Source organism: Pteropus alecto, unplaced genomic scaffold (genome assembly GCF_000325575.1).
Source record: "Pteropus alecto unplaced genomic scaffold, ASM32557v1 scaffold8, whole genome shotgun sequence".
Lineage (NCBI taxonomy): Eukaryota > Metazoa > Chordata > Mammalia > Chiroptera > Pteropodidae > Pteropus > Pteropus alecto.
In genome coordinates, this window is record NW_006494609.1 from 18,617,065 (window position 1) to 18,635,662 (window position 18,598).

The 18,598-nt window shown below is 32.7% G+C and overlaps 1 protein-coding gene across 3 annotated transcripts in view; it reads left to right on the forward strand.

The window, feature by feature from the left end:
• The window catches only part of PAPOLA (poly(A) polymerase alpha), a 59,007-nt gene that overhangs the window by 25,437 nt on the left and 14,972 nt on the right, over positions 1-18,598 (forward strand). For all 3 annotated transcript variants that reach the window (XM_006925570.3, XM_015599625.2, XM_006925571.3), the window contains exons 7-16: positions 1,368-1,479; positions 2,177-2,266; positions 2,357-2,495; positions 4,093-4,165; positions 5,493-5,613; positions 6,576-6,660; positions 11,915-11,968; positions 12,492-12,611; positions 13,138-13,247; positions 17,293-17,414. In XM_006925570.3, the coding sequence (XP_006925632.1) occupies positions 1,368-1,479; positions 2,177-2,266; positions 2,357-2,495; positions 4,093-4,165; positions 5,493-5,613; positions 6,576-6,660; positions 11,915-11,968; positions 12,492-12,611; positions 13,138-13,247; positions 17,293-17,414 (1,026 nt within the window). The remainder of the gene's footprint in view (positions 1-1,367; positions 1,480-2,176; positions 2,267-2,356; positions 2,496-4,092; positions 4,166-5,492; positions 5,614-6,575; positions 6,661-11,914; positions 11,969-12,491; positions 12,612-13,137; positions 13,248-17,292; positions 17,415-18,598) is intronic.

Below are 18,598 nucleotides of genomic sequence, written 5' to 3' on the forward strand. Positions count from 1 at the left end.
AGTCACCATTAGTAATAGTGAAGATTGTAAAATTTTGGAAACTTGAAGAATAGTACATTGTTGTTTGCAAAACAAGGTAGTTTCTATAATTGTTACATACAGTGCCCAACTCAATCATCTGTGAAAAATAAAATGACTAACCTTAATAAGTAGACATAAAGTGTTAAATTTAGTAAAGGATTCTCAAGTTCAGTAGTTTTGATTTACTGTCAATGTTTAAATAAATATAAAACAATCCATAATGTAAGATGATGCCTTGTTTTCCCCAAAAAAAGAACGTTACCAACAAAGGGGAATTTTTTTTGCGCGTGTGGGAGATCCTGCTCAATTGTGTAAACTTTTCAGGATGGAGATGAAAGTCAGATGGTCACTTGAAATATTTAATGTGTTAGTTTCTATTCTATACACTGTATGTAAAATAATACTGTTTTTGGGAATGTTGTTCCATTTCAACATTTTGTGCAATAATTTTATCCTTTTTTTGGTCATTGTCATTACTGAGTTGTTTTTTGAGGTACCTGTTTTTGTGAGCATATAATCTTTATTTCTGTCTACATCGGGCTTTGGAAAACCTATCCTATACCCCAAGTACTTATTTGTTTACATGTACAGTTTTTTTTTTATCCTGCAGGTACATGTGAATGGTTTTTCACAATACGCTCTTAAAATACTTGTTTTTAAAGTGATCTTATAAAAGCCTTGTTTCTAGTAGCATCTGAAGTTCGGGAAGCATGAAATCATTCCCTCAGGAATAATTACCAAATCTATGCTGTTACTTTGCACTTCCACCTTTCCTTGAAAAAAACAAAAAAAGTCACTCGTAATCTATAAACTTTCAAAATTAGCCTCTTTGTTTTCTTAGTCAAAACTAAGTTGGAGAAACATACTATATTATTATAGATATATAAATTTTTAAGTATAAGGAGCTCCTTTTTTTATAGAGAAGTATATTTAGGCTAAATACAAAGATATTATTGGCCTTATATTTGGGTACCTTTTAGTATGTTCGCAGTTCATATGGATAGAGAACTAACCACTTAATTTTAAGTAATTCAGTACATGAATTTATTAGCAAACTTAGTAAATCCAGTAGATGCATTTAATAAACTTACTATTTTATTAATATGTAAATCAAACTTAGTATGTATGATTAAAATGAAACAAGTTCTGTTTCATATTACCATGTTTTAACATTATCTGATTAAGATACCTGTGGTACAAGTTAATACTGTTAGAACTTTTGGAGGCATTGTCATGTTTATAATTGGTGAGAAGATCCTAGATTTAAGGAGCATTAAATGTTTTTAAAGAATTGCCTTAAACATAGTTTGACATATATGGAATGTTAAGTTTTGTTTTTGTTTTAGATTGATATTTTATTTGCAAGATTAGCACTGCAGACTATTCCAGAAGACTTGGACTTACGAGATGACAGTCTGCTTAAAAATTTAGATATAAGATGCATACGAAGTCTTAACGGTATGTCAAAACCTACTTCCTTTTGCACAGTAGCAGTTTTTGGCAACTAAAATTGTTTTAAACTTAAGTTTTATAATGAAGCTTTTTATAGCCATATTGTTTATCAGTACCGAGTCAAATAAAATGTGCTTTACTTAATAAACTGTAGATAGGTATCTGGTAATTTATTTTACTCATTGGTATCGTGTATTTTTTTTTCTTATTCCCTGGGTGGGACATTTAAAGACCGTCTGACATTGGTACTCTGTTGCTAATGGTTTAGGTTTTACCATGTAACCCTGCTTAATATTTTGATCCTTATATCCTTTGTAATGTTTTCAACTGTTGTGTTTAAAAGGATTGCTTTTGGACACTTTTGTATTTGCGTTACTTGTTACCATGCTCTTGAAGAACAATTCTTGGAAATTTAAGTAGCTCAGACCCTCCTGGGTATATCTGAACTGGAAGAAGTTTTAATTATGGGTTGAAAGTTTGAGATTAGGCAAGTCACAGTTCAGATTCTTTGGTTTAGGGTAGTGCTTGTGATAGGAGATCAAAGTTTAAAATTTTTTATTTGCCTCCTCATTGAATTAACATTACTGGTTCTACCAAAGAAGTTTTTATTTAATTTGATATCAATCTCAGAAAGTTTTAAAGAAATATTATCATTAAATTTTTGATGATTTAATGTTCTGTTTTTTTCACTCCTGTTAATCAGGTTGCAGGGTAACCGATGAAATTTTACACCTAGTACCAAACATTGACAACTTCAGGTTAACTCTGAGAGCTATCAAACTGTGGGCCAAACGTGAGTTCAGAATTTGTTGGTTAGCTTATTAAAAATATTTAAACTTTTGTTCAACACTAACTTTTCTTTTTGCTTTTCCCTTATCAACAGGCCACAACATCTATTCCAATATATTAGGTTTCCTCGGTGGTGTTTCCTGGGCTATGCTAGTAGCAAGAACTTGCCAGCTTTATCCAAATGCAATAGCATCAACTCTTGTACATAAATTTTTCTTGGTATTTTCTAAATGGTATGTGTTTAGATTATATTAAAATAAAATTGATTGTAGACACTGAAGTTTAGTCTTATTTCTATGACATTTTCTGCAGCTGATTTCAGATTCAAATTTGAGTTCATGATGTAGCCATTGAGGTAGTCTCGGGGGGAGATCGTGTCGTATATAAAATGGCAACCTTAATTCCATTCCTTTTCCTTAGCTTTTCCCAGAATAGCAAGGCAGTCGCTATTTGTATTTCATGTGTAAGCTAACTCTCTAAATAAACTCTGAATTTTAGCTCTACTGATCTGCAAAAATCCAATGAATTGATAGGTTGGGGGGTATCAGTTACTTTGGATAAACTTATATATACCACCTTTTACACTTGGAATTTTTCTAAAACTATAGGCCATTAGTTTTTTGTGATTTTTTTTGTTTGTTTTGTGTTTTGCTTTCAGCTGCTCATTTATCTTAGGTAAAATATTAATATGTATGTAAAAAGCTTTTAAGAATAACTATAAGTACTTGAAAAAAAAGGCAGTTCATCATCTCTTTAAGATTAGTCGTTAACCCTGGAAAAATTTTTTTTAAAGCTCCCTCATTTCAGCTTGTTCACATTTGTTGATCATTATTTTAAGAAAAGTAGGATAAAAGGTTATTGCCATTTTATATGAGTTGCTTTTGTCCAAAAGCTGAGAGTTCTTGGTTTTATAAAATTGATTTTAGAGATTTGTCTTCCCTCCCTGTTCCTGCCATCTTGGTTTTATAAAATTGGTTTTAGAGATTTGTCTTCTCTCCCTATTCCTGCCAACCCCCATACCTCTTCTCTCTGAAGAAAAAGTCTTTTCTAGTTATTTTATAAAAATTGGAAGTTTTTAGATACAGTTTATAATGTAGAACTGTGCCACACTGTCTAATACACATTGTTATTTATGGATTCGATAGCATTTAGTCATATATGATCAGGTTTGATGAGTGACTAAAGAATGTCAGTTTCTTTTAATGTTACACATACATAGCAAATAATATTTTAAAGAAGTTAACCTTGATATTAGGATGGCAAATACTTCCCAGTTTTTAATCTCTTCCATAAAGGACTAAAGTAGTTAACTCGTAGGGCGTGTCCTGAAAATAATGTGTTCACATCACAAAGTTTTATTACACATACTCATAACCTTTAAATCATGAGATAGAGAAAAATTTTCCTAATTTTTATACTTCTTTGCCTATAATGAGTTAACTTTTGCATTCTCAGTTATCTTTGGGTGGAGTTAGTATAAAGACAGGATTTTTGTTTTCCAGGAGGGATTTATCCTGTCCAGGGTTGAGGTGAACACATCAGATGTGTTGAGATAGTACTTTTTAATTTAAATAGTGCTTTATCAGTTCTTTGAGAGACAGAGAAGATGTTTGACTTCAATCTGAGAAAGCTATGAAATGGTTTAAGTTAATTTCATAGAGAAAAAGTATTCAAGTAGTCTAACGTCGACAGGAATAAAAGATTATGTGTATACCAGGAGGGCAAAATGAATGAAGAAGGATCACATTCACAAATGCTGTATGTTTAACAAAGTACGTTTAGATGGTAATATCCAATAGTCTTATCAAGTGCTACAATCTTTTTAAACAGGGAATGGCCAAATCCAGTGCTATTGAAACAGCCTGAAGAATGCAATCTTAATTTGCCTGTATGGGACCCAAGGGTTAGTGTATTATTTTTTCCCCTACAAATACACATTGTGCAATAACAAGTAAAGGCATCTGCATAAACTTCAGGGAGACTTCCCATTCTTATACGCATGAGTGGACATGTTCGTATTACACTTTCTTTTAGATAACCTCAACTATAATTGTTCTCTGATGTGAGAAGCATAATTATGTACCCTGTAAACTACATTTAATTGTACATAGTTTATAATATCAAGTTCACTAACATTTAATTTATTTTATATAGAACTACCTTGTCAAAGTTGTGTGGGCATTTGTGCTTAAAAAAAATAAAAGGATACTAAAAATCCCTGTACTTTTTTTTTGATCTAAATATTGTTAAAATTTGGTTGTTTTAGGAAAACTGTTGCCTAATGGTTACCTGTGGCAGATACCTTCTAAGCAATATCACTTTAATAACTATGATGTAATTATAAAAATTGGTTTGGGTACTTCAGATTACAAAAACGTGGTTGGGATAAAGAAGAGTCCATTCTGCTTCTTGGGAAGTTACCATCTTTACTGCTTACTCAGTTTAAGTGTTAACAACATGCACTTTATTGATCAGTAAAAAAATATAGGTTTGAATAAGGCTTTATAGGTTTGTAAAATTATATTTTTCTACATTGTTTTGCTATCTTATTACAATATCAAAAACACTGTCAGTTTTAAATTCTGTTAATTACATCAAGCTATGTATTTTCAAGTTTTCCAAACCTCAAGACATTTAATTTTAGAGCGATGTGAGTTTATAATTTTCTTTGTGGAAATATGCCACTTATCCTTAGTATATATGGATTAAGATTAACAGTTACTAAATCATTTTACTATCTCAAACTGATACCAACATAGATAAAGTAGTTTCACCATGTGTTAATAAACATATCTTCTTTATAAGTTGAGGGTATATTAAAAAATAAGTTTCCATCTTGTTTAAAATTCGGTTTACACAGAACACCGTAGTATGACATTTCTCAAAAGTGTAGTGGTATGTGCATCCCCATTTCTGTTGTTGAAAAAAGAAAAACTAAATATCAGTAGATGCCCAAGTAGAACCTTTTCTGTTCAACAGGCACACTGTTTCTCATAAGGTTGCCAGAATAGTCATGCCCAAATGATTGAAACAAGCCATTAGTTTAGACCAATCCTGATTCTGTAAAGAATTCCTATAAAAACAATGTCTCCTTACATGGTTTTTCTTTCTCAACTCCAGCTATGAATGAAATAAAATTTAATCTTTGGTTCAGTTTAACAAGGGGTAAAAAGTCCAAGTATCTGTTGCATATGTACTTGAAGAAACTGATTGGCTGTTGTTGTATGTAGGTAAACCCCAGTGATAGGTACCATCTTATGCCTATAATTACACCAGCATACCCACAACAGAACTCCACGTACAATGTGTCCGTTTCAACACGGATGGTCATGGTTGAGGAGTTTAAACAAGGTAAGTGGTTATCCTTATGCTCTCCTTTATACACAAAGGATTTACATACCATTGTAGACCCAGTAGTTGAGTATGCAATGTAAATTAAAGCATTCACTGAGGTGGATTCTGATGTTATTTATTGATTACAATATATATCTGAGAATTGACTTGAAAAACTTAGTTTAATTCCTTTTAGTCAATTTATTTTTGATTATATATTTAAAGGTTAATCAATATTTAAAGCTGTATCTTTAGGGCCTTTATGGGCTGGTTTAGTGCCATACTGTTGCCATGTAAAATTTTAAACATCATGGTTTGTCTCCATTGGGTGACATGAGAGATGACTTTTAGCAGCCTATATTCTTGGAAAGAGCTTTGAGAGCAGTTTTGGGGCTAAACTGCCCATTATTTTAGAAGAACCTCTGAATGTTTCTGAATCCCAGTAGTACTGGTAATTTAAAGGTATAGCTATTGCTAAACGGTCTTTGAGGGAAGTTATTGGAACAGGATTGTTCGATTTGACTGACACCAGCCTAAGAAGTAGAATCAGCTGTACAGCTACCAGCTGCAAACTCAGAAGTGGAAAATTCTTTTCTGTAGTCTAAACAAGCTCTTGATGGGAAGATGTTGCTATCCTTTTAGAAACAACAGGAAGCTTGTTAGAAAGACAAGAAGCAAAACTTAGGGGAAATTTTTCTTTCTTGGCTAACTATAGGGTTTCAGTTTTGGGAGAGAACCATTCTATGAGTATGGCATTTTAGAGTAATGGTAATTTACCAGAAACCTGGCTCTCAAAAAATCTGCCAGCTTTTTTGAAAAGTGTGTGTGTGTGTGTAAGAATATGCTCTAAGGTCAGACTGAGATTGCTCTTTGTTACAATTATTTTAGGATTATAATGAACGCATGTGGTATGTTTAAGATCTTTAAAACTAGATTGTTAGACCGAACCATGCAAACATTTTAATATGTTTTTAATTTAGGTCTTGCTATCACAGATGAAATTTTGCTGAGTAAGGGAGAGTGGTCCAAACTTTTTGAAGCTCCAAACTTCTTTCAAAAGTACAAGTATGTATTTTAAGGCATGTTGGACATGTTGCTCTCTTAAGTAATGGTTGGTTGCATATGTGAAATCTCTTCTTGCTAGACTAATGTAGTTTTGAATTTTCCTTTAAACATCTTCTATAGACGTTTCCTTCCTGTCACAAGGGGTGTACAATTTTAGTTAAACCCCCTATTTTTTATTTGTCAAGTAAAGTATAGCCCCCACAGTTTTGCTCCCTTCTGTAACCGAACTACTGCATTCGTAGCAACATCAATTTTGTAGGCATATGTTAGTCATCACCAAATCTTGAAATGTGTAAGCCTTGGCAAGGAATGGACTGTTAAAATTTGTAGTTATTATTCTCTATTAAGAAACTAAGTCTTTTCAGCTAGTTCTGGAAACTTACTAAGATTCTCTATAACATAGGCAGAGCTAATGTTAATATATAGTCAAATATTTTTAATAGTTATAGCACACAATTGGCCTACAATTTCCCCCTAATGTTAATAAAGCCCCTTCAAATATTTCTACAAATAATTTTTTGGAATCTAAGTGGGTGTAATACTTTTTTACTAATGGTTTTAATGGTTTAATACCTTAGTACAGGTTAAAAGCCTGATTGTGTTGATTTTTATGAAAATTGTAAGTTATAATAAATCTTACTTAAAAAAAAATGGACTTGCACTTTTATTTGCCCTGAGCTGAAAACTTTCCAAAGTCCCACTTAAATTTTTTTTTTTTTTATTTAATGCTTGAAACTTTCCTGACCATTTGATCTTGTGGATTGTGTTTTGTAATAATCTAAGCAAGATTGCTTTATGCTATTTCCCCAATTAAAAACAAGAATGATGACCTTCATGATGTCTCTGTGTTTTGTTTCTGTATCTTTTGCATGAAAAAGCAATAATGGAGCCAGCTTAATTGTTGTGTTCTGGGAGCACTACCTTGTCAGTAAAAATTTAAGTAGCATAACACTGAACGCTCTTGTTATTACTTACTCCCCATAAGTTGTGCTTTTCCATTTGGCCAATAATTTTTCTTTGTTTTTTATTTGAAGCAATGTTGAAGAAGTGCTTTTGAATATTTAAACTAATAAAACATACATATTCTGATACTTTAAAAACTGCATAATAGAGTACATAATTACTTGTATGGAGAAATTGGCTTTGTAGAAAAGTATCAGCAGAGATCTCTTAATCCTTGAGTATCAGCAGAGATCTCTTAATCCTTGAGAATCAAAGATGAAGTTACATTTATTTTTTTCCTTTCTCACTTCCTTATAGGAGTAAGAGGTGGGTAGAATGAAATTCTTGAAAGTGCTTAAATGTCTTCCTTCATTTTAAGAAAGATTATTGTTGAAATTGAACAAACCTTGATAGTGTTATCCATTTGAATAAATTTGTATTAGTGGGAGTACGAAGGTTTTTTTTTAATATTTTTCTTTTAAAACTTTTAAGCTGTCTTTTAATTTATGCCAGATAGTGCCTATAAGCTCTTCAGTTGACTTATTACAAGATTATAGATTACTATCTTTAAATTATAGATTACTACTAAATTATCTTTAAACAAATCATTTTAGGTTATCACAAACTGCTAAACATAATTAGACATGAGTATATAGCAACAAGTAGAGGAAATTATATCAGGAAAATTAAAATTTTCAGCTGTGAGTCCTGGGAAAACATTTGAAAATGACAACAATGGGTTAATTTTATACCGAATTGTATTTCTCCAGAAACTTCCCTCTTTAAATTTCTAGTAGTAATTAGATTTTAGAGATAGTCACCGATTTGAATTTTTTTTTAAACATGAACCCCAAAGGTTGGCTGTATAACTTAACTGACTCGTGTTTTCCCTCAAGTCAAAGTTCATTAAACCTTATTTGAAGTAGATCCTGTAAGTATATGCTATGTATAGGATTTTAAATTGTGTGTAATACCTGTTTGCCATTCTTGGAAGGGAGGTAACCATAAAGGACATTTTGTCTTAAAAAGCAGACAGATCGTCTTCCACAAGAGATCAGTGTTCTTTATGAAAAGGGGTAGTATTGCTTTGTGAAATTTTAAATAATTCTAAGAAAATATTTTTTTATCTTTTTCCTTGAAGATACTCAAATTGACACTTGAGTAGCAGTAAAATAAGTTATTGTTGACATAGGAAATATGAATACTTATTTCAAGTGTTTCATTTTGCTAGGAAACAAGAAAAAGTATTAGGAAAAGCCAGAATGTAAGGTTAATTTATATTAACCTTAATTATAATTTTAAAGACTATGTATATATAGAACAATTTAGTCTTAAAATGTTTTAAAACTAAAAATAATAAACTATAACTCGATCCTAAGTTAAAGATAGAATTGCAAAGATTTTTTTCCAAGAGATAATTAGATATTCAGTGCCTGTATATGAGCCATGATCTACCCAGGTAAAGTATTAGTGTGTTGAAATGGCCCGGAAATCTACTTACAGAATGCTTTTTTGGTGGGTAAATAGTTATTAAGTAATAATAGAAACTAAGTGTTCTTAGGAATTTTAAAATAGGTTTTAATTCATTTCAGGCACATTTTTATGCTTAAATTTACTACTGGAAACTGATAAACTTTATATTTGGGGAAAAGTTAATCACTATTACCTTGAGACCTTCTTGTGAAGGCATTTGAGCACCTTAACGCATGATAGTGGCAGTATGAGATAGGGGATCACATTTTTTGGAATAGCAACAAAATAGAGTAACTTTAGAAGTACCACTTGCTTGGTCTTTGTGCTCTGATAGAGATTTGAGGAACTGAATACCAATTCCAGTTTTTAAAACTTAAACTGTGAGTTGCAATTCTGTTTTCAGTTCTTGGATGAGACCTTGTTTTATAAACATTCTTACTGGCAGGTTATTTCTCTTAATTATTGTATTTTTCTGTCTACCATGTTAAATTTGCTTAAATATGACCGAGTAAAGGACATTTAACCTTAGCATAAATACTTGTTAACTATTTAACACTTTTAGCTATATTTAAACAAATGCATTTGTTTATAAACAAAGGGCAGAGTAGATACTTCCCCGCCCCGTTTCATTAAGAACCAAAGTTGAACTCTTTAAGCTTCAAAACTAAACTTTGAATTACCAACAAAATTATGTTGAAGTGGATTGTATATTTTGCATTTATAAATTAGAACATTGTACATTAAGCTTTTGTTGAAGACTCAGGTGGTCATTGCGACTATGCCTCTTAATAGGGTGGTGAAAGTAATTGAGAGACAGGGAGTTTTGTCCCTACACTAGGTAGACCCAGACAACTTTGCTTTTTTTGAGTTTTTGTTAGGCATGCTTGCTTTTGTATACTTTGTCGTCTCCTTGTTACAAGAGCTCTTCATCTCTCTTTTATTGTTTTTTAAATCTTTTGCCCATTTTCAATTTTCCAGAGAACTGGAAATCAGGTTGCTGAGCTCATTAGGATTTTGTTTGATTTAGGAGCATTTAGGGCTCTCAGAGTAGGTTTCTGTATCCTTAAAATGCATGAGCTTTTTAGTGCTTTCATGTGACTTTTATTGACTTATTTATTTGAGCCATCTAAATGTTTGTTGTATATAGAGTTGACTCTTGAAAAATACAGGCGTTGGGGCGCCGAAAGCCCCATGCAACAGAATCTTTGTATACTTTTGACTTCCCCAAAACTTAACTGCTAATAATCTGCTGTTGACTGGAAACCTTACCAGTAACAGTTGAACACGTTTTGTGTGTTATTTAAGTCTTGTATACACTATCCTTACAATAAAGCTAGAGAAGAAATGTCATTAAGGAAAACATAAGGGAAATACACTTCAGTATTTATTGAAAAAAAATCCACATATAAGTGAGTCTGTGCAGTTCAAACCCGTGTTGTTCAAGGGTCAACTGTATTTGGTTTGCTCCAAATAATGCTGAACAAATTAAACAGGTAAAGGAAGTATTAATCTGTATGCATTTGGACTGCATATTCACATATCTGACTATGTTTTCATATGTATATATAAACCTTACCGTAAGTTTATAAATACTTGAAGTTAACTCATTTGAATGTCACAGTTCCTCTGCCATTAAGACCGGTATTATCCTCTGTACTGACATATACAAGTCTTAGGTCTGGATTACATAGCTATGGAGAATCAGAACTATTTTTCATATGCGTTGTGAGGGTCATAATCAAATGGATTGTTTTAAGGCAGTGTGATTTAAAAATGCTTAAACTTACCAATTCTTTAGTATCCCTTGCCTAAATGTCTTTTTTGGAGGGGTGGAGGGGTGGCTAATTTGAACTAGGGTTAGTAATTTTTCTGGATCTAGGCCAGACATTTGCATTTGACCAGAAATGTCATTTGTAAAATTTGACAGATAACATCATAAAGGTTTCAGCCTTTCTAAAAAAAATTTAAAAATTTTTAGTCATGTTCTGACTTCCCAAATAGTATCTACACTAGATAATGATTTCAGTTTGCTTTTTTAAGGTAAAGTTTCTAGTGAGAAGTTCGGCTTCCAGCACCTTTAAAATAGATTCTGTAGAAGAGTATATGTTGGACTAAACTTTTTCAGTCTTACAAAATTGAATTATATGAATTACACTTCAGTTATAGTTTGCTTTGAAGACAAAGATATGTTGTCATGATGCTATTTTCTAAAAATTTGCCTTTTCTATAGTTTCAGTAGAATTGGATTTTACGTAGAAGTCAATTTTTTTTGTTGCTTTCACATTAGTGATGTCTGCTGCTTTGTTGTAAAAATTTATACTGTTACTCGAAAAAAAAATGAGGCCTAAATAACTTGAGTATTGAGTTTAATTTTTACTACCTTTTAATTTAAATTGAAAAGAATGATGTGTGTGATACTATTTTGAGGTTACTGATATGTAATATGTATATTTAGTATATTTATATTTAGTAAAGCACCACAGCCTTGGTGCTTCGTTTCCATTAAAATAATTTTGTTTTAATAGATTATACTGTAGTGAGCACTCCACTGGAGTCATTGAACTGAATTTTCAGTTAATCTTTATTCAGCATTCTTGAATTAAGCTGCTTTTTGGGTAATTACTCATAAAATAACTTTTTCAGAAGAATTAAATTTGCCAGTCATTAGAAACTTGTGGAATTTAGCTTTTATGATTTTATATGCATATTGAGGTTGCAATTCCCTCTTGCTAAATTGATGCTGATCTGTAACTGTCACGAAGCTTATTATATTATGGTATTAATATCCAGCACAAAGCGCTTAAATAAAATAAATAGCATGTTGTCTTTATCTTCAAAGGCATTATATTGTACTTCTAGCAAGTGCACCAACAGAAAAACAACGCCTAGAATGGTGAGTACAAGATTAGACTTTACAGAAAAAATAAACTTCAAAATAAATCAGCCACAGAACACAGTAGGAGATGGAAAGTCTTTAAAACATCCAGTTTGATTTTATTTATAAATGAAGCTTTATTATTTGTAACAAAACTATAGGAATTTGGAGATTCATATACAGCTTTTTTTGTTGTTTGCCTAATAGAGATCCATGTATCACTTCCTAACTACATTTAAAGTACTTTGTTTTAGCTTACTAATTTTTTTTTCTTTAAATATTTGTGGAGATATCTTTCATAACCTTCCTAGTTTGAAATGTGGTTTGATTTTCTTCTCCCCCAATTTTCTCTTCAGCATTTTTGAGTAGAAAATAAGGCTTTGAATTTTATCTGTGGGGGCCCAAACAGTTGAACTGCCCCTGTGGGTTTAAGTATGATCTTCATATTACTGTTTATTACATGAACATTTGATTTTGTGCATTTTATTTTATTTTATCTTTTAAATTAACCAGAATTTAATACTAAGTGACATTTGTTCAGGGTGGGCTTGGTGGAGTCAAAAATCCGAATCCTGGTTGGCAGTTTGGAGAAGAATGAATTTATTACACTGGCGCATGTGAATCCCCAGTCATTTCCAGCACCCAAAGAAAATCCTGACAAGTAAGCAATCTTTTAATTTAATCTAGTTTCCTCTTCCCGTTTTTAGCTTTTACTCATAGAAGCATTTATAGGCAATTTTTAATAACTGGAGTCACTGTTTTATTGATTACATGTGGCTCAAAACCAATTTGAGATTTATAGTTTAGGTTTTCCTGATCAGAAACTTTGAAGAGAAAGATGATTTCTTTTGTTTCACATTTTTCCAAAATGCATTAATTCCTTTTCCTTCTTTAGGAACATAATTTTTCTTGTGGTACCTCTGGTACTTTAGGATCATCATTAAGAATATTGGCTGTTAGTACATAGATAGTACGAGTATATTTGTCTTTGAACTCTGTTTATATATTAATGTAAAGGACAGGAGTGTGTGTGGGCACTTTGAATTTTGATAGAATTTGGGTTTAGAACTTAGTTTGCTTATAATTTACATTCCAAGTTTTCCCACATACCTCAGGTTGTCAATCGCCTTGATAACTATTTTCATGAAATCCTGATAAACTGTAGTAATACTCTTCTTACTTTGCAGGGAAGAATTTCGCACGATGTGGGTGATTGGGTTAGTGTTTAAAAAAACAGAAAACTCTGAAAATCTCAGTGTTGATCTCACCTATGATATTCAGTCTTTCACAGATACAGGTATATCTCTACTTGAATAACCAAAACATGTATTTGCATACTGGAATTTCTTTTCATGTTTATTATAGTGACATTTGTAATAACTTAAAATTGCTTGAGAATATTGAACAATAATCATCAAAGTGATCTTAACGTTTTCGGATTAGTTTTTAGTTTCAGTATTGTCTATTATATAAATGGTTTTTTTCTATTGTGGTAGAGCTAAAGTTAGTAGAACCATTTTAAATTTGATATGTCCACAGTTACCTATAAAATTAGAAACTACCTTAATATTCAGTTGAATATTCAGACTGAATCTCTGTCTGACTGCCTTAATAATCTTGAACCTTAGAAATTTATGAAGCTAAGCTTTTGGTGACTTGAGGAAATTTATCCTCTGTGTCACATATAGACAAGTGTTAATTTATAGGTGGAGGATAGGATGATTAGAGCTACATTTCAGATTGACTTGTACCCTGAGTTATAAGGTGGTACAGTTTACCTAAAGGTCAAATGGTGGCTGTAGTTGACAGAGCTACGGCTGTATTTATGTACACAATTTTTCAAAGGAATGGTAAATATGCTCTGAGACAGTGATATGTGCATCTTCTTCAGGGACTAATTTTTCTTTCAAAAATTTCTCCTTTTCCCCCCATTTAAAAAAAATTTAGTGTGTGGCATTTTCACCTGGAAAATTCTAATAGAGAATTTTCCCTAAAGACATTCAGATTTAACATTAAAAAATTTTTTCCTCCTTGGAGGAGAGAGAAAAATTGGTAGAATTTGTTAAAAAGTCAATATCATGCACTAAATGTAAAGGAGAAGTAAAAGAATATGTATTTCAGTATATAAATGCTGAGGCACAGGGACTAGCAGATATGCTTTAGTCAGGTGATTGCCCCTCTATGTAGGATCACTGGCAGTGTGACATCCGTGAATTCCTACTGATACAGGTGTTGTCTGTTGTGATTCAGAGACCATCAGAAGCATTGCCACTGGTGACAATAAAAGTTAAAGCTTCAAATAAAATGAGAGGTGATCTCTTGATATATGTGGTAGTTGCATTCCTGGAAAACTCATATTAAAAATGCTTTGTTTTTATGTAAAATCGAGTCGAGTTCTTGGTTCAAATAATTGATAGGTAGGTTTTTTATCTTTAAGAGTCTAATTGGGACATAGCACAGTTCTTCACTATGAGGAACTCTCTGAATTAAAGCGTATTTAGTGTCCCTGGCTATCAGCCTTTCACTACTGTGATAACAAAAGCACTTGTGCAGGTTTTTTAGGATATATGATTTGGAGGGTGATAACTCCACTTGCTGAAACACCACAGAAGTTTTTTTGCAAAGTAAAAATTCTTATGTCAGCTTCAAATGTTTAGGAATTATGTAGAGATATTTGAATTGCAAAATTTGTTTTGTACATTGCATCTAAGTTGAGCTTTTCATCAAAGGTTGTATTAACCATCACGATTTTCAAGGAACTTTCAGGTATTTTGGGTAGGAAATATTTAGTTGTCCTTTATTTTGAAACATTTTAATGGAATACTTTGTGTTGTTTCTAATAAAACAAATTTAGCATGTTCACACCTCACATTCTTACCTCCAGTCTCTTCCAACTTGCAAGACTTTTTGACCTGGTTTTGGCAACTATGCTCTTGTATTCATTTGTTCAAGCTAGAAAATCTTGGGGTCCTCCTTGACTCTTGTGTTTCTCAAATTTTTACTTAATGTCATAGATTCTTGGAAACTGCAGCTTTAAGCTAAATGATGTATAAAAAGCCACCAATTTAACCATAGGCTAAGTTGACATAAACACAAAAGTTAAGTTCCTATGTCATATTTTTGTTTTCAGAAACATCACCAAACTTCTAAATAAAGATTTTAAAACTTCTAATATCAAATATTGAAATAAATGTGAGCTATACATACATTTAAGAAAGATTAATAAAAAACAAGAGAATTATTTCCACTAATTTCAGTTCAGGATGGTAGGTGGCTGGAGCCTTTCCCAGCAGCTCAGGCCAGAAGGTGGGACTTAACCTGGACATGACACCCTTCCAGTATAATGCAGGCTCACACACCCACACTCACTCAGACTGGGACAGTTAGACTTGCCAATTCACCTGACTGCACATTTTTGGGATGTGGGAGGAAACTGGGGTACCTGGAGGGAACCCATGCGGACTTGGGGAGAACATGCAAACTACACAAGACAGTGGTCCTGGCCAGGAATGAAATATTTTTTTTTTCTTATCAGTGTTATAATGAAATGACATTCTTCAGGGACCTTCTGTACTTGATATAAATCCATTAAAAATTTCTTTTGCCTCTGCTTTCAGAATACATTGTTTGAGATTTCTGTTGCTAATTGGTATTTCTACTGCTGTCAGCCTAGTCCAAGCCACTTAGGCTCGGTTGGATCGCTGCTACTACTATAGGATTCCTGTTCTGCCCTCGCCCACCTTCAGCTCTTTCAGTCAGCATCCAAAATGATGTTAAGCTAAATCAAGTCTCATCTGTTCAAACCTATAACGGCTAGCCATGTCACTTAGAGAATAAGTCCAGGTCTTTACCTGATTTGACAATCTCATTCTGTCTCTGACCTTGTTTTCTGTTATAAGTTCACAATTCTTATATCCATGTGTCTTGGGGCCAGAAAGGTAACAAAGTTATTAACAGTCCCAGTGGGGCCTGGAGCGATGTTTGGTAGTCAAGCCTAACATTTCTGCAGGCAGGTGTTCGCTGTTCACATTAAGCAAAGGAAGAGACCAAATAGATCAGGGTTGTTGCCTGATGAGTTTTGGTGCCAGTCTTAGGAAAAACTTCCTAAGTGTTGGGTGGGAGCTTTTGGGGTTTTAGAATTGAAGATACAGGATTACTGATCTCTACTTTTCCTCCTTCCCCGTGGCCTTTTTGTTGTTCCTCAAACATTCCAGGCATGTTCTCCACTCAGGACATTTTGTCCTTGATGTTTGCTCTTCCTGGAATGCTATTCCACCAGGTACTGTCAGCTCACTTCCTCACTTTCGTTTACGTCTCCACTCAAATGTAATCTCAGTTTCCAGGCTGAGCTGCTTTTCTTCCCTACTCAGTTTTTCTCCATAACACTTACCACCATCTGATATGAAACATAGTTGACCCTTGAGCAACATGGGTTTGAACTGCGTGGTTCCACATATATGTAGAGTTTTTCAGTTTGACCTATCCAGTTCAAACCCATGTTCAAGGGTCAACTCCGTGGTTGGGAATCCGCTTATGCAGAAGGCCTGTGATAGTTACATTCCCGTTATGTTTGTGGGAGGCTGCCGCTCCTAACTCCCACATTGTTCAGAGGATAGCTACGTTTTACTTATTTTTTTTCCTGTTTATTATATTCTTCCTACTGGAATGCAGGCTCTGTGAAATTCTTTTGGTCTCTTATTCCCTGCTATATCTCCTATGTCTAGAACAGTGTGATACAGTATAGCCACTCAATAAATATTTGTTTTTGAATGAATGAATGAACGTTTCCATTTTGGGAGCTTCTGGAACTAAATTATTTGGATATACTTATTTTTAGCATGTTATTTTTCTTTTGTGACCTCTATTATATGAGTTATTTCTAAAATAGAGAATATGTATTGTCTTAAAATTTTACCTTGCAGATTCTTGAAAAGATATTTTTAGGTATATTTAATAAGTTTGACTTCTGTGCATTCGTTACATACTTAGATTTGAATTATATATTCTACTGGTAGCATAAAAGGGTATGGGTTTAAGAACCCCTTTTTCTCTAATGCTCTTTCTTAAAGAGTTATTCTTTAAAGTTATCACTTTAAGAATTATTACACTGAAACAGTTAATATACTTTGTGCTCTTAATCATTATGTAGACCTTGCGGTTAAAGTGACTTAGAGTTTGCTCAGGACATAAATTGTCAGATTAGAGAGGTTTTGACCTGATGATTTTACAGATGTGTGAAGTATTGATGAAAAAAGGGTCACTACTTAGAATAGCTTCTCCCGGGTGAGTTAACTGCCTTTATTAAAATGTTTGTTTCTTGTAACAATTTCCTAATTGTGTAGTTTATAGGCAAGCGATAAACAGCAAGATGTTTGAGGTGGACATGAAAATTGCGGCAATGCATGTGAAAAGAAAGCAACTCCATGAGCTCCTGCCCAATCACGTGCTTCAGAAAAAGAAAAAGGTAAATTTAGGGCGTCCTTAAAAAGCATTACTGACATCATATTGTATGTATCCAGGCTATCGATACTTCAGAAATTTAGGCTCAGTGAATTAGTTAAATTTGAAATAGATCACAGCATTTTAAAATTCTGTTAAATGGAGCAGTGCCATGATGTGAAACCTTGTTCCTAAGCAGGTTCCTTGAACACGCTTGCTTCAGACTTCAGAAAGATCAGTGGTGACGCTTCGTATCCTTGTTTTATATATATTTGTATTTTCTTCAAAATCTTTTATTCTCATCTATTTAATATTCCACATCAGTATCTAATTTCCTTTAAAAAGAAAACAAATTGGGTATTATGTGGATCAAGTAAATTATAGGACTTTTTAAATGAAAATGGGTTTATTTTGGAAAGAATTATATGTGTATTTTATTTAAAAATTTAAAGTTATTGAGTATAAAGATCACTAACAGGTAACCAGAGTTAATGTTTTATTTTATGTTGTTCTCTTGTTAGTGCTTCCTGTTGAATAACTTAAAGCTTTTTTTCTAATTTGGACTTCTTTACTGGGATTTTAGTGCAGAGATAACTATTACATTTCAAAAATGGATGAATTATTCCTATAAGAAACAGAGTAGTGAAAATAAATAAGCTAGAGCTACATATTATGTTAAGTTAGAAAGGTACAGATGAATATGTACCATTTGATACATTTATATAAAGTGTACAAGTTTAAAAAATATAAAACCCGTATGATTTAAAAGAGAGTATGAAATAAAAGTATATGTTAGAATGATAACCACCACTTTCAGGATAATGGTTAACTGGGGCTGGGTTGGGAGGAGAGGAATAAAGTTAATACACAGGGGGCTTCAACTTTATAATGTTCCATTTCTTAAAACATAAAATACATTATAATACAAAAGCATCTGTGTCAAGGACCGGGCCTTTGGAGTACACTTTCTGGTTCAGTTTTAGGTTCCACTGCTTCCTAGCTGTGATACTTGGGCAAGTTTTATAACATCATATTCTTGATTTGCCTCATTTCTAAAATCAGGATAACATTTTTATCCACCTAGGTATTTTGTGAGGATAAAGTGAGTCGATACTTGTGAAAGGTTGTTTAGACTAGTGCCTGGCACATAGTAAATGCCTATATTAGCTTCTGTTACTATCAACATGATCATTATTCATAACTTGGGGT